The 25,081-nt window shown below is 49.0% G+C and overlaps 1 protein-coding gene and 1 long non-coding RNA gene across 3 annotated transcripts in view; both read left to right on the top strand.

The window, feature by feature from the left end:
- The first annotated feature begins 931 nt into the window (after positions 1-931).
- On the top strand, positions 932-7,958 carry LOC111542382. Its single transcript, XR_002731545.1, has 3 exons — positions 932-1,063; positions 2,870-2,945; positions 7,172-7,958. It is a non-coding gene; the product is annotated as an uncharacterized LOC111542382 (long non-coding RNA).
- A 7,146-nt stretch (positions 7,959-15,104) lies between these two features.
- Positions 15,105-25,081, top strand: part of ST6GALNAC2 (ST6 N-acetylgalactosaminide alpha-2,6-sialyltransferase 2) — a 27,504-nt gene continuing 17,527 nt past the window's right edge. For both annotated transcript variants that reach the window (XM_023211731.2, XM_023211732.1), the window contains exons 1-2: positions 15,105-15,591; positions 22,575-22,635. In XM_023211731.2, coding sequence (XP_023067499.1) covers positions 15,467-15,591; positions 22,575-22,635 — 186 coding nt within the window. In that variant the 5' untranslated portion in view covers positions 15,105-15,466. The remainder of the gene's footprint in view (positions 15,592-22,574; positions 22,636-25,081) is intronic.

The following is a 25,081-nucleotide window of genomic DNA, read 5'->3' as shown; positions in this document are numbered from 1 at the left end:
ATGGCGCCACTGTACTCCAGCCTGGGTGACAGAGTAAGACCCTGTCCCCCCAGCCCCCCTCAAAAAAAAAAAAAAACTCAAGGCAAGTAGCACACCCAGGGTGATGCACAACACTACCCTTAGCTGAGCACGAGGGCAGGAAGAAACAGGGTCTGCACGCCCTACCATTTCGCGTAAGCACAGCACTCCTGAGCGTAGGAGGAGATGAAAGACAAACTCTTGACATAGCCAACCCCAGGCATGGGTGGAGAATTCCTCTCTTACAGATTCATCGTACTCGTCAAACCTTGCTCGTTGTTTCAGGGGTGTCAGAAAACAGCAATGAGTATCATTGTCTCAGAGTCAGGGGCTAGTGAAATCAGGACCATGTCAGGTGATACAATTTGGGTCCGGAAGAGAGGCTTGGCAAGAAAGGGGTTTGGGCCAAGGGAATAGGTATGTTTCTTACTTAGGCAGACACCATTTAGACAACCAGAGCACAATCATTCGTCACAGTGCTTAGCTGGGCGTGGAGACACACATCACTTCTGGCTGGGGGCATGTGTGAATGTATAAACATACCCACACATCTCCTAAGACCCTCATCCTCTTGCCAAATTGTCCTCCAGCCTCTAATGTTAGAAACGAGAGAGTTCAATGTTAGGCTAATTCTCTTTCCCTTTTAAGGAGATGCTCTTGCCCTCGGAAGCTTGCAACACTTCCTCTTTTTTATTTGTTTATTTATTTTTTTGAGATGGAGTTTCCCTCTTGTTGCCCAGCCTAGAGTGCAGTCACGTGATCTCGGCCCACTGCAACCTCCACCTCCCTGGTTCAAGTGATTCTCCTGCCTCAGCCTCCCAAGTAGCTGGGATTACAGGTGCCCGCCACCATGCCCAGCTAATTTTTGTATTTTTAGTAGAGAAGGGGTTTCGCCATGTTGGTCAGGCTTGAACTCCTGACCTCAGGTGATCTGCCCACCTCAGCCTCCCAAAATTATAGGCCTGAGCCACTGCGCCCGGCCACATTTCCTCTTTCTCCTTCAGGAGTTTCACCAGGATAGGCCTAGACATCTGTCTTTTCAGAGGTAATCCTACCTGGGTGTCTGTGAGCCTTTCTCATCTGCAAATTCAATTCTCTTTTTCTCAAAGCGGGAAAATCTTTCCCACTGGCCTGTGAATGTGTCTGTCTTCTCCATCTTCCCTTCTGCTCTTTTTTCCCTTTGGGACCTATCCTCCAAGTCTCTTCTTTGTTTTATAACTTACATCTTCTAATTTTTTTTCCTATGTACCAATTATTTGGATTTCAACAAAGACCATTCTCTTTTCTCAAGTTGGCTAATGAAATTTTAAGCTTGGAAAATCATGAGATTTGGTTTTTCGTTTTTTTTTTTTTTTTTTTTTTGGTCCCAGAACATTATCTTTTAAAATGTTTTAATACAATCTCTTTGATCTGAAAAGGCTCTTATTATTTTGAAAGGATGCTTATTATTATTATTATTAATTATCATTATTATTTTGAGATGGAATCTCGCTCTGTCACCCAGGCTGGAGTGCAATGGTGCAATCTTGGCTCACTGCAACCTCCGCCTCCTGGGTTCAAGCGATTCTCCTGCCTCACCCTCCTGAGTAGCTGGGATTACAGGTGTGCGCCACCATGCCCAACTAATTTTTGTATTTTTAGTACAGACGAGGTTTCACCATGTTGGCCAGGCTGGTCTCAAACTCCTGACCTCAGGTGATTGGCCTGCCTCAGCCTCCCAAAGTGCTGGGATTCCAGGCGTGAGCCACTGCGCCTGGCAAGGACAGTTATTATTATTTGATTAAAGTTCCCATCTGGCCCTTTCCTCATTCTCCTTCAGTAGAGGGCAGTTCTGGGTGTCTCCCTTCCTTTGGTTGTGCAGTCCTCCCAAATTAGTCATTGTCTTTTAACCTGCTTACAGCTTTGTATTTCCCCAGAAATCAGGTCCAGCATCTAGAGTTTCTCAAGAAGTGATGTGATGGCCAGGCACGGTGGCTTATGCCTGTAATCTCTTTGGATGTCTGAGGCAGATAGATCGCTTGAACCCAGGAGTTTGAGACCAGCCTGGGCAACATGGCAAAACCCTATCTCTACAAAAAAAAAAACCAAAAAACTAGCCGAGTGTGGTGGTGCATACCTTAGTCCCAGCTACTCAAGAGGCTGAAGCAGGCCGGGTGCGGTGGCTCACACCTGTAATCCCAGCACTTTGGGAGGCCGAGACGGGTGGATCACGAGGTCAGGAGATGGAGACCACCCTGGCTAACACGGTGAAACCCCGTCTCTACTAAAAAAAAAAATAGAAAAAATTAGCCGGGCGAGGTGGCGGGCGCCTGTAGTCCCAGCTCCTCCGGAGGCTGAGGCAGGAGAATGGCGTGAACCTGGGAGGCGGAGCTTGCAGTGAGCCGAGATCCGGCCACTGCACTCCAGCCTGGGTGACAGAGCGAGACTCCATCTAAAAAAAATAAAAATAAAAATAAAAATAAAAATAAAAAGAGGCTGAAGCAGGAGGATGACTGAGCCTAGGTGGTCAAGGTTACAGTGAGCTGTGATGGCACCACTGTACTGCAGCCTGGGAGACAGAGTAAGAGCTTGATTCAGGAAAAAAAAAAAAAAAAAAGAGAGAGAGAAGTGATATAAGAAATAATGGCTTCCATCTTTGTGGGTAAGGGATAAACAAACAGCACGTCATGAGATGCCTGCTGGAGCCCAGGAAGAAAATGCCACCACTCCTGGGGCTCCCTGGGTGTAAGCAGCAGCTCTACCCTAAAGACAGGGCCCAAGAACAATCTCACTACCTGTGAAGCTGCCCTCCAAGTCTTCCAAAATCTGAAGGTTTAAAACAATGACCGTGTATCTGCTTACGATTTTATAGATCAGCGATTTGTGCTGGGATCAGCTTCTTTCTGCTCCAGCGTGGCGTTTCCTATGCAGCTGCCAACATTCAGCAGGTGGGTAAACAGACGCAGCCTCTTGTTAGGAGAAGTGATAAAGTCTCATTGCAAAGGGGTGTGCGTTCAATGCCAATGCCATCTTTGTCAGCAGTCCAACAGATCTGGTGACACCAGGTTTGCATGCAGAGTCCAGCTCTTACCCTGTCCGATGCCTGGCAGTGTAGTGCTTCCTCCACAAAGAGTCCAGTCTTTCTCAAGGCCTAGGTCTGTCCCCAACACATCACTTTTCAATCTGCTCAGGACTGTATCAGCCAACGTTTGTATAGCACTTCCTGTTTCCAGAACTGTTACAAGCACATTTAATGAGCACAGCAATCCTCATGAAGTTGGTACTATCATCATTTCTGTGCTATAGACGAGGAAACCGACGCATAGAGAGTCTAAGTAATTTCCCCTGGGTTCACACGGTTAACAAATAGAGCTGAGATTGTTGGGCTTTGGAGTCCACTCTCTTAAGTGCTCTACCGCCGTTTGGCGTGTTTGAAGCTCAGAGATGTTCGAAGTGCTCTCTTCCTTGGCATTCCTCCCCTCTTCCTTTTTTATTCCAAGGGAACCCAGCTAAGGGATTCTTGGGGAACAGTGGCTGTAGCAGATGTCCCTGACTCTCTCTGTCCCTACAACTGCCTCTCTGAAGTAAGACAGCAGCCAGGGAGGCAATCACACAGGACTTGGCAAGTACATCTGAGGTCCAGGGCTCCCTGGGGAAAGGAGCAGGTGAGGACTTGCTTTGTTTTGGTGCTGAGGTGGGAGACTGTCACTAGGGACCAGCAGCAGAAAGGAGAGCTTGCCTGGTCTTGCATTCTGGGGAAACGTGCAGCCTCTGGGAGTTTCCCAGGAGGACTCAGTCAGAGTAGATTGGAGGCTGGGGAGGCATGCACAGTTTCAGAGTACCAGCTGGCGGTCACTGGGTGGCACTGCCCTCACCACACACCCATGCCTACACACACATACGATCTCAGTTATGTCCTCTGTTTCTTAATCCAGTTCTCAGTGCTTTCATAGAGTATAAAGTTGACTTCAAATAAGTGATCATGTGACCAGGCAGTTAGACTTGCATCCAAGATCTTGCCGCTGGAACTGTTCATTTGGGACAACACCATTGTATTGCTGCCACCAGGGATCTGCCACCAGCCCAGTGGACTCTTGATCTATCCATGCACAGTTGTAAAAAACTGTTTATCTTGGCCAGGCGCAGTGGCTCATGCCTGTAATCCCAGCAGTTTGGGAAGCAGAGGCGAGTGGATCACGAGATCAGGAGATTAAGACCATCCTGGCTAACACGATGAAACCCCGTATCTACTAAAAATAAAAAAAAAATTAGCCGGGCGCGGTGGTGGGAACCTGTAGTCCCACCTACTCAGGAGGCTGAGGCAGGAGAATGGCGTGAAGCCGCAAGGCGGAAGTTGTAGTGAGCCAACATTGTGCCACTGCACTCCAGCCTGGGTGACAGAGCAAGACTCCGTCTCAAAAAAAAAGACACTCTGTTTATCTCTGCATCTCTATATCAATCTCTCAAGATTCGAAGTCCCAGGAGCACCCAGGTGGCAGACTCTGCCCTGTGCTTGTGTTCTGGCTGCCATGAACAGGGAGAGGGCCATCAGTCCTTCAGCTTCCCTGGCAGGAGGGGGACCCTTCCCTCTATGTATTCAACAGTTGCAAACACTATCATGTTGTGCAACCATCAGCACTGTCCATCTCCAGAACTGTTTCATCAGGCATAACAGAAACTTTGCACTCCTTCAACACTAGGCCAGGCACCGTAGCTCATGCCTGGAATCCCAGTACTTTGGGAAGCCGAGGCAGGTGGGTCACTTGAGCACAGGAGTTCGAGACCAGCCTAGCCAACATGGTAAAACCTCATCTCTACTAAATATACATAAAAATTAGCCAGGCATGGTGGTGTGCGCCTGTGGTCCCAGCTACTCCTTGGGAGACTGAGGTGGGGGGATCACTTGACTCTGGGAGGTTGAGGCTGCAGTGAGTTGTGGTCATACCCCTGCACTTCAGCCTAGAGAACAACAGAGCAAGACTCCATCACTAAAAAATAAATAAATAAATAAATAAATAAACAAACAAACAAATAAATAAATAAATAATTTTTTTTTTTTTGAGACGGAGTCTCACTCTGTCACCCAGGCTGGAGTGTGATGGCACGATTTTGGCTCACTGCAACCTCCACCTCCCTGGTTCAGGCGATTCTCCTGCCTCAACCTCCTGAGTAGCTGGGATTACAGGCACGTGCCATCATACCCGGCTAATTTTTGTATTTTTAGTAGAGATGGGGTTTCACCATGTTGCTCAGGCTGGTCTTGAACTCCTGACCTTGTGATCCGCCCGCCTCGGCCTCCCAAAGTGCTGGGATTACAGGCATGAGCCACTGCGCCCGGCCTAAAATACATAAATTTAAAAGTGAATTTAGCAAGATCTCAAAACACAGATAATTACACAAACCATTGCACTTTGATATGTCAGCAACGAAAAAATAAAGAAATTAAATTTTTAAAACAAGGTTGTTTACAATAGCATCAAAAAGCACCAAACAGAGGGCGGGTGCAGGTGCGGAATCTTTCCCATGACCCCCCCGTTGGTGCCTGGCAAGCCGCACGAAGGGGAAGGTAGAATTAGAAGATCATGTGATGTTGGAGTAGGGGGATTTATCTTGGTGACTTTGGGAAGCTGGTTTCATTGGAGGTATAATTATGCAAAGCAAAGAATCCAGGAAAGAATTGCCAGAGAAGGAATGAAAAATAAGATCTATGAAAGCACCCACCTTGATCCTGAAAGAAAACCAACAGCAACAGCGCAGCAATCAAGCAATCTTGAGCATAGAAAACCAGACCCCCTGAAGTCAGCGTGAATGAAGCTCAGATCAACCACATAAGACATTTTATGTACAATAAGTTCTTAATCAAGTAAATAAAGTATGTTTAAGTTGAAAAAAAAAAAAGGACCAAATGCCTAGGTATACATTTGCGGAAAAATAAGCACAATTGCATACTGAAAACTATGAAATATATTGAGAAATTAACCCAAATACATGGAACTATATATAATGTTTCTAGATATCCCATTTACCCAAATTAATCTATAATGTGATCCCAACCAAATCCCAACAGGATTTTTTGTAGAAATAACAAGCGGCTTCTAAAACATTTGGAAATGCAAAAGGCCAAGAATAGCCAAGGCAATACTGAAGAAATCCCACAAAGCCAGAGGCCTTATATCACCAGATATCCAGATGTTTACACCGCTACAGTAATTAAGGCAACGTGGTGTTGCCACAATGATAGAGTGACCCAAGGAAAGCAGTAGTGTCCAGACAAGATGAAGAAAACTAAGAGAACTGTCCCCAGAACTACCCTGAAAGAATAACTAAAGGAAGCTCTTCGAACAGGAAGGAAATGATAAAAGAAGAAAACATGGAACATGGGGAATAAAGAAAATAATGGAGCCGGGCATGGCGACTCACGCCTGTAATCCCAGAACTTTAGGAGGCCAAGGTGGGTGGATCACTTGAGGCCAAAAGTTCGAGACCAGCCTGGCCAACATGGTGAAACCCCATCTCTACTAAAAATACAAAAATTATCTAGGTGTGGTGGTGTGCACCTGTAATCCCAGCTACTCGGAAGGTTGAGGCAGAAGAATCACTTGAACCCAGGAGACAGAGGTTACAGTAAGCTGAGATCATGCCACTGCACTCCAGCCTGGGTGACAGAGTGAGACTCTGTCTCTCAAAAAGCAAACAAACAACAAACAAAAACAGAATGCTAAAAGTAAAATAACCCACAGGAAGGCAGGAGAAAAAGGTGATGGTGGGGCAGGTGGAGGGTGGAGGGAAGAAATAGCAAGCCAGGCAAAGACGAATGCAGAAGCAAGAATGGGGCGAGACAGCAACATGCACATGTGGGGCCTACAAGACAGTCGGTGATGCAGAAAATATAAGGCAGGAATCTTACTAGAGCTGCAGGCGAGGTCCAGCTCACTGGGAGCTTTGAATGAGAGGCATCAGAGCTCGGGCTTATTTTCTGGATGCTGGGCCTGAGAACAAAATTAAACTTGTGAATTCCCTGTGAGAATTTTGTTTTTCAAAATCAGTAGCCCCCAGCTACTCTCCTGCTATTTCATCTACACAGAGTCTGCCACTTTCAAATCTTCCAGCTGAGCCTTTGGCATTTACCTCCACACTTTGAAATTACATGTGTGCATTGACAATTATGTTTTAGATATCTACCGATGTCTCCCAGGGAAGATGAGGATCCGGCTTCCAGCTCTGCCCCACCCTCTCACACGTGCACATTTCCTTCGTGCGCATTTCCTACACTCGTTTTTCCTCTGCTCTCACTCAACAACAATCAACACAGAAGACTTCTGTGACCAGATGTGTGCGGATCTCTCCCTGCTAACAAGCAAGCAATCAATTCTGCAGCGGACACCAGCTGGGTGTCCTCTAATTCAGTTCACTTCTGAGACCATCTGCCTGGAGACAGCATCAGACCACGGGTTGAGGGCTCAGTCCCACAAGACTGCTCCCTCCCACTTCCAATTCCGATCGCAACCCCCAGTGGTTGTATTACCTGTGCTACTGACTAACCGGCTATAAATTTGGGTTCCCATGACTCACTCCTCAAGTTCAATTAAATTGCTAGAGCGGCTCACAGAGGCAGGAAACACTTAAGTTTACCAGTTTAATTGTAAAGGATATCACAATGGATACAGATGAAGAAACGCATAGGGCAAGGTATGGGGAAGGGACACTGAGCTTCCATGCCCTTCCTGGGCACCCCACCCTCCTGGAACTTCCACATGCTCCACTATCCAGAAACTCCCCAAACTCTGTCTTCTTGGGCCTTCTATGAAGGCTTCATTGGATAGGCACGATTGACAACCATGTAGAAATGAGATTAAACAAAAACGGTTTGACCAGGCACAGTGGCTCACACCTGTAATCCCAGCACTTTGGGAGGCCAAGGCAGGTGGATCACTTGAGGTCAGGAGTTTGAGACCAGACTGGCCAACATGGTGAAACCCCATCTCTATTAAAAATACAAAAATAGCTGCAGGTGGTGGCACACACCTGTAATCTCAGCTGCTTGGGAGGCTGGGGCACTAGAATTGCTTAAACCCAGGAGGCGGAGGTTGCAGTCAGTCAAGATCGTGCCACACTGCACTCCAGCCTGGGCAACAGGAGGGAAACTCGGTCTCAAAAAAAATTAGTTTCTCATTTATGATAAAATAACGTTTTTTTCCAGAATGTTGACATTTTCAAGAAGTTAAAAATAAGTCTTCCCATTAATGAGTATGCAGAAAAAAATAAAAAAGAAACTTCTTAAACCCTGAAAAGAGTAGGTTCTGACTGTGTGAATCACAAGTGCTAATAATCCATTTTCTGACTGACCTAGAATATCTGGTTCATATTCAAATTTAAGCCATCAACTGTATTTTCTTTTTCCAAACTCGGTTTCTACTCAGCTTCAACTCAATGCATAAATTTGTCTTTTATAAACTCTTGAAATACAACTAAAACAATTTTCATCATTGCTTTTCTTCATAAAATAATTAATCATCTAAAAATGGTTTTGATTGAAATGACAAAAACAGCCTCTGATACATAATTAGAACATCTAATACATTTTGATTCGGAACTTGCTTGACATTCATGCCAATTTCAGATACTGAGAAATAAATGGATTTTAGTAAAAATGTGTTTTTTGTTTTTTGTTTTTTTTTTTGAGACAGAGTCTTGCTCTGCTGCCCAGGCTGGAGTGCAGTGGCTGGATCTCAGCTCACCGCAAGCTCCACCTCCCAGGTTTACGCCATTCTCCTGCCTCAGCCTCCCGAGTAGCTGGGACTACAGGCGCCCACCAACTCGACCGGCTAGTTTTTTGTATTTTTCAGTAGAGACGGGGTTTCACCATGTTAGCCAGGATGGTCTCGATCTCCTGAGCTTGTGATCTGCCCATCTCGGCCTCCCAAAGTACTGGGATTATAGGCTTGAGCCACCGTGCCCGGCCAAAAATGTGTTTTTACAAAATGCTTACACATGGTTGTTTTAGAACATACAGTACTTGCAGTTCTGATATCTTGGTTTTGCAAATCTGTAATCCATAGTTCATCTTATGTGGAAAGCATGTATATACACTTTTAAAGCCTTTGATTGAAGTTAAGGATAACCTTATAGTTTTAAAATATCTAATGAAGCATATTTCAGCTAAAAATAAAAAATTTACATTTTTATTAGGGAAAATTTCAAATATATACAAAAGTAGAGAGAATATTGTAATGAACCCTCATATGCCCATTATGCAGCCCCAACAATGATCCACTCACAGCCAATTCATTTCATCTGTGTCCCCAGCCACTCTCCACTTCCAGCCCAGACTTGGTTATTTTTAAAGAATCCCATATATCATATTCTTTTGTTTGTAAATATTCAATATGTATTACTAACAATAAGAACACTTTTAAAAAATAACCACAATGCTACTATCACACATTTTCTTTCTTTCTTTTCTTTTGAGATGGAGTCTCACTCTGTCTCACAGGTTGGAGTGCCGTGGCATGATCTCGGCTCACTGCAACCTCCGTCTCCTAGGTTCAAGCCATTCTCCTGTCTCAGCCTCCTGAGTAGCTGGGATTACAGGCACCTGCTAACACCCCAGGCTAAATTTTGTAATTTTAGTAGAGATGGGGTTTCGCCATATTGGCCAGGCTGGTCTCAAACTCCTGACTTCAGGTGATCTGCCTGCCTCGGCCTCCCAAAGTGCTGGGATGACAGGTGTGAACCACTGCACCCGGCCTCTTTCTTTTTTAAAATAGAAATGGAGTCTCACTAGGTTGCCCTGGCTGGTCTCAAACTCCTCGGCTCAAGATATCATCTTGCCTCTGCCTCCCAAAGTGCTGGATTACAGTGTGAGCCACCACACCTAGCCACACATTTTAAAAGTTAACAATTCCTTAGATTTATCAAACATCCAGCTCAATTTTCCTGATTCAAAAAATAGAATTTTAAGATGACAAATCAATGAGGAAGTCAACATTAAATTAAAAACCATTGCAGCCGGGCACGCTGGCTTATGCCTGTAATCTCAACACTTTGGGAGGCCAAGGCAGGTGGATCACTTGAGGTCAGGAGTTCGAGACCAGTCTGGCCAACATGGTGAAACCTCATCTCTACTAAAAATACAAAAATTAGCCGGGTGTGGTGGCGAGCACCTGTAATCCCAGCTACTCTGGAGGCTGAGGCAGGAGAATCACTTGAGCCCGGAAGGTGGAGGCTGCAGTGAGCCAAGAGTGTGCCACTTCACTCCAGCCTGGGCAACAGAGTGAGACTGTCTCAAAAAAAAAAAAAAAAAAAAAAAAATTGCAAAAGATGGACTTCCAGCATGAGAACGCTGCAGCCAAACTTTCCAGGGAAAGTGGACTCCAACCTGGTCAACATGGCGAAACCCCGTCTCTACTAAAAATACAAAAATTAACCAGGTGTGGTGGCACGTGCCCAGACACTTCTAAGTAAACAAAAAGAGGATTTATTGCTAGCAGACACACATTACAAGAAATATTAAAGGAATCTTCAGGCTGAAAGAAGATGGTAATTCAAATACACATGAAACAAACAAAAAAAAAAAACCCTCTGGTAAAGGAAATTCTGTAATTATAAAAAACAGTAAATTTTATAATTATATATTATATAATTATATTTACATACAGTCATCCCTTATTATACATGGGGGATTGGTTCCAGGACTGCCTGTATAACCAAACCAAATCCACGCATACTCAAGTCCCATAGTTAGCACTGAAAAACCCATGAAAAGTTGGCCGTCTGTGTATGCAAGACCCTGTCTGTGCAAAAATAAAAATAAAAATAAATTAGATGGGTAGAGTGGCACGTGCCTACACCCCTGGCTCCTTGGGAGGCTAAAGACAGGAGGATCACTTGAGCCCAGGAGTTTAAGACTGCAGGAGCCAGCCGGGCGCAGCAGCTCACCCCTGTAATCCCAGTACTTTGCGAGGCCGAGGCAGGCAAACCACGAGATAGGTCAGGAGATTGAGACCATCCTGGCTAACATGGTGAAATCCTGTCTCTACTAAAAATACAAAAAATTAGCTGGGCGTGATGGCACACACCTGTGATCCCAGCTACTTGGGAGGCAGAGGCAGAGGCAGAGAATCACTTGAACCCGGGAGGTGGAGGTTGCAGTGAGCCGAGGTCATGCCACTGCACTCCAGCTTGGGCAATAGAGTGACACTCCGTCTCAAAAAAAAGAAAAAAGACTGCAGGAGCCATGATTGCACCACTGCACTACAGCCTGGACAACAAGAGTGAGATTCTGACTTAAAAAATATATATAAGAAAGAAAGAAAAAAGTAATGCAGGGCTCCAGGGATGGTCTGTATACATAGCTGAACAGGTGTGCAGCTGATAGAGATCTGGGCCTCAGATGGAGACCAATTCAGGAGTCACAAACAGAAAGCTAGTTGTTGAAACCATGAGAGCAAAGAGTTGCAAGCTGGAGTTACTGGGAGCTAAGTGTCAAATTCAAAGAGACAGATGCAGCAGAATTAGAACCGGAAAATGTGGACTCCCTCTGGAAGGATGATGGTTGCTAGTGACTCCAGTGGGTACAATTTCAATGGCATGGTAGGTAAGGAAGTCAGATGCAAAAAGAAGTGGAGACAGAATAGACTTTCTACCAACAAATTGAACGAAAGAAAAAGAGAATAGCTATGAAGGGGGCCAGCTCAACGGCATTTTTTGTTTGTTTTGCTTCGCTTTGCTTTTTAGGATGAGCTATTCGGGGCATATTCGAAGGCTGTGATAAGGACCTTGCAGAGGGTGCAGGCAGGGCTGCTGAAGCAAGAGCTGAAGAGTGGGAGGTCACAGTGAAGAGGCTGGCTGTCCCTGGGAGGAGGAGAGTCTGGAGCAATAAGGTGAGGGTGCATGGACATGATCATGCTGTGAGCAGAGGGACTAACTGCCCTTTTGTTCTGGGCTCTTTTCAAGAATGTTGGTATAGGCCGGGTATGGTGGCTCATGCTTGTAATCCCAGCACTTTGGGAGGCCGAGACGGGTGGATCACGAGGTCAGGAGATCGAGACCATCCTGGCTAACATGGTGAAACCCGTCTCTACTAAAAATACAAAAAATTAGCCAGGTGTGGTGGCAGGTGTCTGTAGTCCCAGCTACTCAGGAGGCTGAGGCAGGAGAATGGCGTGAACCCAGGAGGCGGAGCTTGCAGTGAGCCGAGATTGTGCCATTGCACCCTAGCCTGGGTGACAGAGCAAGACTCTGTCAAAAAAAAAAAAAAACAAAAAACATTGGTATAGCAGACTGCCTTGGAAGATAAAGGTAGTGCCTCTCTCTGGAGCAGAGGGCCCATTTCCTCACTGTCCAACGTAATAAAGATAATGTCTCCCTCTTGGACAGGGGCAGGTTTGCTTGCAGCCCATTATAAAAGACTGTGGTTCCCTTATCTCAGGGATTCTCAGCTGTCCTGCAATGGCATGGTAGGTAGGTTGTGTGTGCAACACCCACCTGGGCCTCTCTGTCTCACTGTCATGGGGCTTGAGGAATAAAGAGAAGTGACACAAACATGATGTCTATGTTGCTTGCTGCGCCATGAGTAATAAAGTCCTCCGTCTCTGATCCAGTAGTCTTGTGTCTTCTACCAGCATCCACAGAACTATGGCAGGCTCATTGGTTAGCTTGTAGTAGAGCAAAATCTGCACAGTTCTTAACAAAAGATGACTTTGAACTTAAGAGCATGGGAAGTTGAAGGTCACTCCTGATGGGCTCCATTTTCTCACAGGTATGGCTGGGAAAAGAGGAGGCTTGAGGAAAGAAGTAAGTTTTAGAATCATTGTTGAGCAGGAGAGAAGCTGGAGCTGAGCAAGGATAAGGAAATGGCTGATGTTGAGAGCCAGCTGAGGCCAAACTTGTGCTCCCAATTCACTCTGGAATGACCTACCCCCTGCCCCCAACCCCCACGGCACTCAGCCAGGCCAGGGGCAGGCAGCACAGGAGAGGCAGAGGCAAGAGTGAATCCAGGTCAGAGTTTTGCTGGGCAGAAAGCCAGGAACACAAGAGAATCTGGGTTACTGATGTGGGAGTAGCTCAGATTATAACCCAGGGTGTCCTGCCTAGATAGGAAAGAAAGCTGCTGAGAGAGGGTTGGCCCACTGGGAGAAAATGGAAGGATGGAGACCCCAGGGGTCCTGGGAGGCTGAAGATAGGAGGAAGGAGAACTCCAGGTGGGTGGATAGGAGACTTTGGTGTGAGGGGAGTACTGCCATTTAAGACATTGGAGGTGGACCCGGATCATTAACACAAATGGGGGGGTTAACTACCGCACAGGAGGAGAGGACCCTCTCCCCAACCCTTAAGACTGGAGTCCTGAGGCCTGGTGCAGTGGCTCGCGCATGTAATTCCAGCAATTTGGGAGGCCTAGGTGGGCAGATCACCTGAGGTCAGGAGTTTGAGACCAGCCTGGCCAACATGGTGAAACCCCCGTCCCTACTAAAAATACAAAAAAAACTAGCCAGGTGTGGTGGTGCACTCCTGCTGTAATCCCAGCTACTGGGGAGGCTGAGACAGGAGAATCACTTGAACCCGGGAGGTGGAGGTTACAGTGAGCCGAGATCACGCCACTGCACTCCAGCCTGGGTGACAGAGTGAGACTCTATCTCAAAAAAAAAAAAAAAAAAGACTGGAGTCCTGGCAGGGAGAGGTTGGGCTGTGGTGGGGGCCAAGTTTGTAAGTTTGTAGGTGGAATGTTAAATAAATTACTAATGAATGATTCTCCTTTTCTCCATGAAGTAGAAGGTAAGGCACTTACTGAGAACAAGGGCTAGGAGGGGGATTTATGGGCACAGAGAGAGGGTCTGAGGAAATGTGAGAAGTCAATGATCAGGGGATAAGTAACATCTACAGGAATTGTGACAAGTAAATCCATAAAGATTGAAATGAAAGTCTTGACACCATCAATTCCAAGTAGTGCCCATCTGCAGGGTAGCAAGGTGAGCCTGGCTCTGCTGAGCAGTGTTGGGGTGAAGGAAAGAACTGGCTGCCCAATGTGAGTGACCTCCAGTGACCCTGACTTGGTAGGAGAACTGAGCCTGGATGGACTGAATGGCCATTCCTGACCACAGGCCCAGGCCCCGGGAGGTTTTCTGGAAGCCTTGCAATCGGACAGGTACCTGTTGCTGCACCCAGACTTCCTCGGATACATGAGGAACAGATTAGAGCAGAAAGCACGTGACACGGTAGCCTAGGTCATTCTCATCCTTGCAGCCTCCTGACAGTTAGGAGTCTGGGGCATGTCAGGGCTTTCTGAATAGTGCCCACTGGAGCACACCAATCTCACCCACCACTCACTGCCTGGGAGTGCTTCACTTAGAGAGCACGGGTGCTGAGCTTCCCAGCCCTTTCTGATGCCGGAGCCTGCTAGACCAGGGGTCCCCAATCCCAAGCCTGGCCCGCGACCTGTTAGGAACCCTGCCTCGCAGCAGGAGGTGAGTGGCGGGCAAAGGAGTATTACTGCCTGAGCTAGTCTCAAAGGAGCGCGAACCCTTTTGTGAACTGCGCATGCCAGGAATCCAGGTTGCGGCCTCCTTATAAGAGAATCTTAACTCATGCCTGATGATCTGAGGTGGAACAGTTTCATCCCCAACCCCCCCCACCCCCACCCCTGTCCGTGGAAAACTGTCTTCCAGGAAACCACTCCCTGGTGCCAACTGTGCTGAACCTTTCAGGTGGTCTGACTGGCCTCGTTCTGTGAAAGGAACTCAATGCGATTGAGGGGACTGGCCACCCTGGATGGTCACCAAATAAGCGCTGACAGCCTCGGTTTCCCCACGCAACACATCACGGCAGGCTCCCCACCTCACCCCCTTTTGCCCTCTCTACCGCCAGCCCAGAGACTGAGCTCTCGGAGTTTGCTCCTTCACCCTGCCCGCCCCCTCCCAGCTGTCCTGGTGTCTGCAGACTGACAGGTCTGAGGGTCCTTTGGAGGGCGCCGGGCAGATCGCCTGGCCGCCGCCCACACAACACGGAGTCTGGAAGTCGAGTGCCTGGCCCGGAGAGCGCAGAGCGCAGCCAGCGCTGCAGGTGGTGGCCTCTACCCGCACCTAGCCAGCCCCGGACCGCTTGAGGAAAGCGCCCTGCCCAAGCCGAGACTGGCGGCTTCCCGGCGCTGGGCGCTGGAGAGAGCGCAGTTGCAGGAGTGGCCGCTGCCGAAGTCCCCCGGGCAGGGGGCAGGGCCAGAGGATCGCACGCTCCGGGTGCCGGGGCGACACACCAGCCCCAGGGGACTCGCCGCCCAGCCCCCGAGGGTGCAGTAGCGTCTGGCCGCTCACCCTGGGCCGAGAGGGAGTTGCTCGGCGGGGAGGTGCCGCAGGCACCGGGCAGGCAGGGCGGGGCAGGACAGGACGGCCGCCTCCGCAAGTGCCACCCGGCCCACCCGGGCCTCTCCCTTCTGCCCGGGACGTCGGCGGCCGGGGCGCTCGCGAGCCGGGGCTATATGGGGCTCCCGCGCGGGCCGTTCTTCTGGCTGCTGCTCCTGCTCACAGCTGCCTGCTCGGGGCTTCTCTTTGCTCTGTACTTCTCGGCGGTGCAGCGGTACCCCGGGCCCGCGGCCGGAGCCAGGTAGGGGCTGCCGCGCGCAGAGCGGGAGGGCGTGGGGGCGACCAGGGCGCGGGGAGGGCGTCCAGCCCAGGGCTCCCCGGCGGCCCGCAGCCCTCAGCCCAACCTCCGCGTCGACCCCTCTGGGGCAGCTCTCAGCAAGAACTCGGGCCGCGGCTAGAACCCGTCGCCAGAACCCCCTCCCAGCCTTAACCTCGTGCTGCCCGGACCCCGCGGCCTTTGCCTGGGTCCAAGTAAGACCTCGCCCCTGCACCGTTGTTGGTGAAGTCCGGCCCCGCACGATGAGTATACTTTCTATTGTAGAAATCTACTGGGTCCCCGAAGCAGACTAAAAACTTTTTTTGTCGGGAACTCTCCCTCGGTAACGTCAGATACTGCTTTCTGGGCAGGGACCCAAGTCTCCGGTTTCCAACTTCGTGGGGACCCTGGGCCGGGCCGCGGCCAGTCGCCTTTCCCGCCCGCTACAGTCTCTGCCCACCACGCGCCCGCTCCCTTCTCCCCGGCCTCTGCTCTCGGTATCTAGTTAAGCCGAGTGCGGGTGCGACCCGCGAAGAGGCGGGCGCCCGGGGAAACAAGGGGCGACTTCTGGCTCCATCCATGCTCTCCTCCCCGCGCCGCCTCCTGCGCTCCACTCCCTCCTCCTCCCTGGGCACTTTCCTCTCCTGGGTGCCCCACGAGGAGAACTTGGGAGCCGGCCTCTAGCAGGTGGTGGTTCCAGTGACTGCAGAAGCCGCAAAACGATTTCGCTTAGCCTAAGAAAAGCGGACCAAGCCGTGGGAAGTCTGGGTTTGGGAGGAGGGAAGGGGCCGGCAGCCTCAGGGAGAGGCCTACAGCCCCAGCCTTTCCCTTCCTGGCTCTTTTCCATCTGTGCACTTCCCACCAACCTTGCTGGGGGCCTAACGGGATGAAAACAAAGTAAGTATCTGGTCTCCACAGATGCAAAGGACACACCAAAAGTCGCAGAAGAATGTGAAACAGCTTGCCAGGGATCAGGAGTCCAGCGCTCTTAGAACAAAGGGTGTTCTAGCGGCGCCACCTGAAGTTCCTACATCTCCTTGTAGTCAGAATTGCGTAATGAGGGTTATGAAACCTGACAAGGACTGAAGGCCTTAAGAAAGAGGATCCTTAGCCCCCCATGGCGACTTAGGCCTGTGGTCCCAGCACTCTGGGAGGCGGAGGTGGGAGGATTGCTTGAGGCCAGGAATTCGAGGCTGTGAGCTGTGATTGCATTACTGCCTTCCAGCCTGGGCGACAGAGCGAGACCCTGCCTCAAAAGAAAAGGAATCCTTGTCACTTTTATGTAAAGATGTTTAAAACACAAAGTATCTCAATGCAAAGAAATAATACATGTTTGATATGAGCCTGGGCAACATGGCGAAACCCCATCTCTACCAAAAATACAAAAATTATCTGGGCATGGTGGTGCATGCCTGTGCTTCCATCTATTTGGGGAACTGACCAAGAGGATCCCTTGAGCCCAGGAGGTCGAGGCTGCAGTGAGCTGTGATCGCACCACTGCACTCCAGCCTGGGCAATACAGGGAGGTCCTGTCTCAAAAAAAAACAAAATAAGTTCGAGGTGATGGAAACGCTAATTAGCTGGTTTGCTTATTATATATACATCGCATACACGTATTGAAATACCACACTGTGGCAGGGCGCGGTAGCTCATGCCTGTAATCTCAGCACTTTGGGAGGCCGAGGCAGGCGGATCACGAGGTCAGGAGATGGAAACCATCCTGGCTAACACTGTGAAATCCCGTCTCTACTAAAATATACAAAAAATTAAAAGGCGTGGTGGTGGGCGCCTGTAATCCCAGCTACTCGGGAGGCTGAGGCAGGAGAATGGCGTGAACCCGGGAGGCGGAGCTTGCAGTGAGCTGAGATCGCGCCACTGCACTCCTGCCTGGGCGACAGAGCAAGACTCTGTCTCAAAAAAAAAAAGAAAGAAATATCACAGTGTACCCTGTACATATGCGCAAGTATGTGCCAAGTAAAAATAATTTTACAAAAAGGAAGAGACCTCATCTAGCAGCGCAGCCCCACTCTGCATGTGACATCCTGCCCCACCAACACCAAGGCCCTTGGGCTGCTCTGGACCACCGCCTATGGGGTAGCCCTGCTCCACAAGGAGCAGAAAAAAAAAAAAAGGTCTTCACCAAACGTGGTTCCTCGACCTTGGACTTCTCAGCCTCCACAACTGTAAGAAATGAATTCCTTTTCTTATAAAAATAATCTTTTGGGGACAGTCTCACTCTGTCACCCAGGCTGGACTTCAGTGGGTCTATCTTGGCTCACTGTAACCTCCACCTCCTGAGCGAAAATGATTCTCCCACCTCAGCCTCTCGAGTAATACATTTTTTTTAAACACAAAATTATTTCAAGGTATCTAATACAACTTTAAGTGTGAAGTTTACTATACTTCTATTATAATGCAACAATGCTTTTTTTGTTTTGTTTTAAAAAAAAGATCTTTCCTCTTTTCAAAATGTAGTATGACTCAAGCACCTGGCCCTTTCCTGCTGTTTCACTATATTTGCACTGTAGCTTAAACCCCAGTACGAGGCAGGTCAGGACTCAGCCTTGCTGTGAGAGGTGGATATTTAGTCTGGGAGAGAGTGGGAGGTGGATGGCATTCTGGGCTGAGCCAGCAGGCCACATGAGCTTCCCCAGCTAGGGACTGCAAACGGACATCCTGGCTACAGGGGACAGTGCAGGAAGACGGGCAGCTGGGACAGGTTCTACAGAGCCCAAGGAGGGGGCTCTTTAGTGCAGATTAGAATGGAGCCCAGTCTGGGAATTTCCTCATGGCAGAATCTGGATCGGTGGGTCCCACACATGGGGATGTCTATTAAATGTTGTTGTTGTTGTTTAATAGAAGAGACAGTGAGAATCAACATAGGGCTGCCAGTTACTATCCATTGTCAACGTTATGTTTTTAAAAAGAGAACATTCTAGGGCTAAGTATTAAGAATATGAAGGTGGCTCATGGCCGTAATCCTAGCACTTTGGGAGGCCGAGGCAGACAGATTGCTTGAGCCCAGGAGTTTGAGACCAGCCTGAGCAACATGGCAAAACCCTGTTTCTACTAAAAATACCAACAACAGGCCGGGCACGGTGGCTCAAGCCTGTAATCCCAGCACTTTGGGAGGCCGAGACGGGCGGATCACGAGGTCAGGAGATCGAGACCATCCTGGCTAACACGGTGAAACCCCGTCTCTACTAAAAAATACAAAAAAACTAGCCGGGCGAGGTGGTGGGCGCCTGTGGTCCCAGCTACTCGGGAGGCTGAGGCAGGAGAATGGCGTAAACCCGGGAGGCGGAGCTTGCAGTGAGCTGAGATCTGGCCACTGCACTCCAGCCCGGGCGACAGAGCAAGACTCCGTCCCCAAAAAAAAATAAAAAATAAAAAATAAAAATACCAACAACAACAACAAAATAGCCAGGCATGGTGACTTATGCCTGTAGCCTCAGCTACTTGGGGGGCTGAGATGGGAGGATTAGCCCAGGAGGTCGAGGCTGCAGTGAGCCAAGATCTTGCCGCTGCACTCCAGCCTGAGTGACAAAGTGAGACCCTGTCTAGAAGAAAAAAAAAAAAAAGGCCGGGTGCAGTGACTCACGCCTGTAATCCCAATACTTTGGGAGGCTGAGGCGGTTGGATCACTAGGTGAAGAGATCAAGACCATCCTGGCCAACATGGTGAAACCCGTCTCTACTAAAAATACAAAACTTAGCTGGGTGTGGTGGCATGCACCTGTAGTCCCAGCTACTCGGGAGGCTAAGGCAGGAGAATCGCTTGAACCCAGGAGGTGGAGGTTGCAGTGAGCCGAGGTGTACCACTGTACTACTCCAGCCTGGTGACAGAGAGAGACTCCGTCAAAAAAAAAAAGTATATGATCTAAGTTGTGAGTAGAATTAGCGTTCTGAAAAACGCAGCACATGGTCCGCATATCTCCTCAGTCTGGTAAAACCTCCCAGAAGGGCATGTGCAGGCTGGCCCCCTTCCTACACCCTCCCACGTGCCCCAGGCACTCGGATTCCTGAGAGGGAGGGACTGGAAGGATCGGTGGGAGTGTGTCTGGGAGAAGCTGCTGAGCACTAGGGATGCTCTGAAGTTGCACCAGGCCTCCCTGAGGATAGGGAGTTCAGGGCAGCAAAACTGAACTTGGACATTCTCCATCACCTCCCTTGCAGGTCTACCCGCCCCCCCACCCCCATGGCTCCACGTCTCAACTCCACCCTGTTCCGCAGCTTCTCTGTCAGGCTCTCCAGCCTGGCTGCACAGCAGAATCACCTGGTTAGGGTGGGAGGGTAGGGACTGGACTCACCAATGCCCGCCCCCAACCCCAGAACAATCAGATCAGAATCTCAGGAGTCGGGGCTGAGCAATGGGGTTTTTCAAACCTCCCTGGAGGGTTCTCATAGGCAACTAGTCTGAGCATCACTGTCCTAGTTCCTTCTCAGAGGGGGTCATATTGTGCTCATGAGCAGGAACTATGGGATTATGTGGGCGGAGAGGTGGACAGTCCAAGGGGGCAAGAGAGGGATGGGGGAAAGAATCAACCCTGCTCTTTCTGGGCCGTCCCTCCAGGGTTTTATAGGAAACCTGGAAACCAAAGGGAGGCCAGATCCCGGGTTCCCTTGTGGCTCAGCCGCCTCAGCACCTAGAAGCAGGCAACAAGAGACCTGTGTTTCTCTTGCAAGCTGCCAACTCAGTGTCCCCTGCACCTGCTCCCTGTGGTTGCTGGGGTGAAGGGAGGGGTCTGAGAGAAGCCTGGCCACCCTTTTGAAAGGGTAAGAACCCTTGTTCCTTCCTTCATGTTTTCCTTCTGCCCTGATTCAGGGGCCACCTAGTGCTTGGGAATTGGGCATTGGGAGGGGACAGTAACACTATCCGCTTACTGCCCTCTAGAAGGGACACTAATAATAGAGGCTGACACAGCAAGATCCTTTCTCTTCCTCCTTTAGGAGGTAGTAATAGCTAACATTTCGAGGACACTTTTTTCCTTTTTTTTTCTTTCTGAGATGGAGTTTCGCTCTTTCACCCTGACCGGAGTGCAGTGGTGCGATCTCTGCTCACCGCAACCTCCACCTTCCGGTTTCAAGTGATTCTCCTGCCTCAGCTTCCCAAGTAGCTGGGATTACAGGCATATGCCAACACGCCTGGCTACTTTTTGCATTTTTAGTAGAGATGGGGTTTCACCATGTTGGCCAGGTTGGTCTCAAACTCCTGACCTCATGATCCGCCTGCCTCAGCCTCCCAAAGTACTGGGATTACAGGAGTGAGCCACCGTGTCTGGCCACCTAGAGGACACTTTTTTTATGTGCTGACATACACTCCGTTTGAATCCTCCTAACAATCCAAGGAGCTCAATATGATTATCCCTATTGTATAGATGCAGAGACTGAGGTTCTGAGAAGTTCAGCAACTGCCCAAGATCGCACAGCAGCCAAGTGGTGGAGTCAGGTTGCAAACCCAGGAAGTGAGGTTTCAGAGCTGTCTTAGTCTGTTTTGTGCTGCTATCACAGAACACCTGAGTTGGATCATTTACAAAAAACAGAGATTTACCTCTTATGGTTCTGGAGGCTGGGAAGTCTCAGGTCATGGGATCTGTGTCTGGAGAGGGCCTTCTTGCTGCATCCTCATAGATGGAAGGCAGAAAGGCAAGAGAGCACGTATGCTTCAGAGAAGACAGGCTGGATTCATCCTTGTGTCAGGAACCCACTCCCACAATAACTAACCCACTCTTGCAATAACCAAATTAATCCATTCATGAAGGCAGAGCCCAAGTGACCTAATCACCCCTTAAAGTTCTCACCTCTCAATACTGTTGCATTGGGGATTAAGTTTCCAACACATAAACTTTGAGGGACTCATTCAAACCATAGCAAGAACCATAACCTTAACCAGGATTGTACTTCAGGGGTGGGGGGCATGACCCACACAAAGGGGAAGGGAGGCCCAGTCATCTCAGATCTAATGCCTACCTCCGGGGCCCTGTCAGGGAGATCCTTCAGATGGTCACAGTTCCAGGTGGCTGGCAATCTTTTCTATTTTCATATATTTTAAACCACCATCTCACTGTTCCTATAAACTCCACATTTCTGCCAGTTGCTGAGGGATGTCTTGATCTCTGAGTTTACACAGTGAAGCAAAACATAAGAAAGTGACAGTATCCTGTGTGCCTAAAGAAAAAAGACATGGCAAGAATAAGAGCACAGAGCTGGGCGCAGTGGCTCACGCCTGTAATCTCAGCACTTTGGGAGGCCACAGTGAGCAGATCACCTGAAGTAGGGAGTTCGAGACCACCCTGACCAATATGGAGAAACCCCATCTCTACAAAAAATACAAAACTAGCTGGGCGTGGTGGCGCATGCCTGTAATCCCAGCTACTCAGGAGGCTGAGGCAGGAGAATCACTTGAACCCGGGAGGTGGAAGTTGCAGTGAGCCAAGATTGTGCCACTGCACTCCAGCCTGGGTGACAAGAGCGAAACTCCATCTCAAAAAAACAAAAAACAACAACAACAAAAAGAATAAGAGTACAGAAGTGAAAAAATCAAAATAACAAACAGGCTTTTTTTTTGTTTTTTTTTTTTTTGAGAGAAAGTCTCACTGTCACCTAGGCTACAGTATAGTGGCACAATTATGTTCACTGCAGCCTTGATCCCTGGTCTCAAACAAGCTTCTTGCCTCAACCTCCTGAGTAGCTGGGACTACAGGTGCCTGCCACCATGCCCAGCTAATTTTTTAAATTTTGTAGACATGAGGTCTCGCTATGTTGCCCAGGTTGGTCTCCAACCCCTGGTCCCAAGTGATCCTCCCGTCTCAGTCTCCCAAAGCACTAGGATTACAGGTGTGAGCCACCACGATAGGCACAGACAAACTTTGTCCGCCCCTAGAGCTAAGGGAGTCAGTCAGTCCAAAAGCTTCCAAGGGGTAGGTCAGAGCTGCTGACCCCTGCTTTTTTTTCTGCTTTTTCCCCCAGGGATACCACATCATTTCAAACATTCTTGCAACCCAAGGCATCGAATTCTTGGACAGGAAAGGTACAGTGGTCGACTACCCTATGGCAGTTTTGAGCACCCTCAAATTAGTGGGGAGGAGGGAAGAAGAGCGAATAAGAACATTCTCATCAGATTGCTGGGCAGGAGCTCTTCGCAACGCCCTAAGTTACGAGCTGAGCATCCATCCCTTCAGGGCCTCTCAGACCCGACCAATGGGGTTTCCTGTGGCCCAACAGCAGGAAAGATGAATAAATATATACTCATGGGGTGTAGCCAGCTGAACAGTTCTTTGGAGTCCTAAGATTGTATCTTGAATAGTCCTGTGAATTTTATATTCTACTCCTCAAAATATCTACTTTGTATAAAAGTCACATTTAAACTGCTCACCCTGGAGCAAACTCCAAGCTCTGGAAAGATGCCGTTGCTTGCCCAGAAGGTTTGAGAAGCTTCAGGGCCCTGCCTCATAACGGTAAGTAACAGCGTTCATCTGGGGACTTTACCTGCGTTCTCTCACTGAAGCCTCACAGCAACCCTAGAATGTGGCCCTTACAAATGAGCAAAATGAGGCACCAAGAAGTTAAGTACCCTGCTTAGGTAGCAAGAGGTAGTCCTGGGGTTTGAGCCTCTCATCTAGAACCTGGCTCAGAACCATTGTGCAATACAGCCTCCCCCACCCCATCCCACTCCACCCCACCCTGGCTCCATGTGCTGCCGTTAATCAGGATGATGACTGTGTTGTTCTGGATTAATACAGGCTTAAGAGGTGTTTTCCATGCCCAAGAGACTAAACTGGGACATGTTGCCTGGGGCCTCAGGGAGAAAGATTTCACTGCATGCTAGAGCTTAGTGACAGCCAAGTTGTTCAAAGACACAGCAAGTAGCCCTGGGCAGGCGACGGGGGCCCTGTCTTAAGAACAGAGGCTGCTGGATGCAGTGGCTCACACTTGTAATCCCAGCACTTTGGGAGGCCGAGGGAGGCGGATTGCCCGAGTTCAGGAGTTCGAGACCAGCCTGGGCAACACAGTGAAACTCCGTCTCTACTAAAATACAAAAAATTAGCCGGGTGTGGCGGCGGGCACCTATAATCCTAGCTACTTGGGAGGCTGAGGCAGGAGAATTGCTTGAACCCACGAGGTGGAGGTTGCAGTGAGCCGAGATCGTGCCACTGCACTCCACCCTGGGCGACAGAGTGAGACTCTGTCTCCAAAATAAATAAATAAATAAATAAATACAGAGGCCAATGGACACTTGACTGGCAGGTTGGAGAGAGACCTCCAGCACCTTAGGGGTGCTTGGACCAGGTCATCTTCAAGCTTCCTGAAGTCTTTTCCACCTTGAACCTTGAGCTGTTTGATGCTAATTGACATATGTCCCCACCTGGTCTAAAACAAAGGGTTTGAGGTGGCTTTTGGACACATATAAGAAGGCAAAAACGGCCAGATGTGGTGGCTCACACCTGTAATCTCAGCACTTTGGGAGGCTGAGGTGGGTGGATCACCTGAGGTCAGGTGTTCGAGACCAGCCTGGCCAACAAGGTGAAACCCCATCTCTACTAAAAATACAAAAATTAGCCAGGCATGGTGGTGGACGCCTACAATCCTAGCTACTAGGGAGGCTGAAGCAGGAGAATTGCTTGAACCTGGGAGGTGGATGTTGCAGTGAGCCGTGATCACTCCACTGCACTCCAGCCTGGGCAACAGAGCAACACTCTGTCTGGAAAAAAAAAAAAAAAGCACAAACATAAAATACAATAAAATGAGGAAATGAGGCAAGAAGTAAAGAAATGAAAATAAGACAATGTGAAATAAGCGCAGGAAAAAATGTGTCACAAAGTAGGAGACATGTCATATATCTAGCTCTGAGCTTCCTGGTGGTCGGAGCTAAGAAGGAAACTTTGACACCACATCCATGGGATAAAAGCAAGCCAGCTGTCAGTTCTGCTATAATGCTTACTTTGAAATTGTTAATTTGGTCCAGGCACAGTGGCTCACGCCTGTAATCCCGGCACTTTGGGAGGCCGAGGTGGGTGGATCACCTGAGATCAGGAGTGGTGGCAGGCGCCTGTAATCCCAGCTACTTGGGAGGCTAAGGCAGGAGAATCGCTTGAACCCAGGAGGTGGAGGTTGCAGTGAGATGAGATCACGCCATTGTATTCTAGCCTGGGCAATAAGAGTGAAACTCTGTCTCAAAAAAAAAAAAAAAAAGAAAGAAAGAAAAGAAAAAGAAACTGTTAATTTGTTCCAACAAGATTGACATATTAGGGGCTGGGCCCGGTGGCTCACATCTGTAATCCCAGCACTTTGGGAGGCCGAGGAGGGCGGATCATGAGGTCAGGAGATCAAGACCATCCTGGCTAACACGGTGAAACCCCGCTTCTACTAAAAATACAAAAAATTAGCCAGGCGTGTGGCGGGCACCTATAATCCCAGCTACTCGGGAGGCTGAGGCAGAAGAATGGTGTGAACCTGGGAGGCGGAGCTTGCAGTGA

Source organism: Piliocolobus tephrosceles, chromosome 16 (assembly GCF_002776525.5).
Source record: "Piliocolobus tephrosceles isolate RC106 chromosome 16, ASM277652v3, whole genome shotgun sequence".
Lineage (NCBI taxonomy): Eukaryota > Metazoa > Chordata > Mammalia > Primates > Cercopithecidae > Piliocolobus > Piliocolobus tephrosceles.
This window is presented reverse-complemented; position numbering and strand designations above follow the sequence as displayed.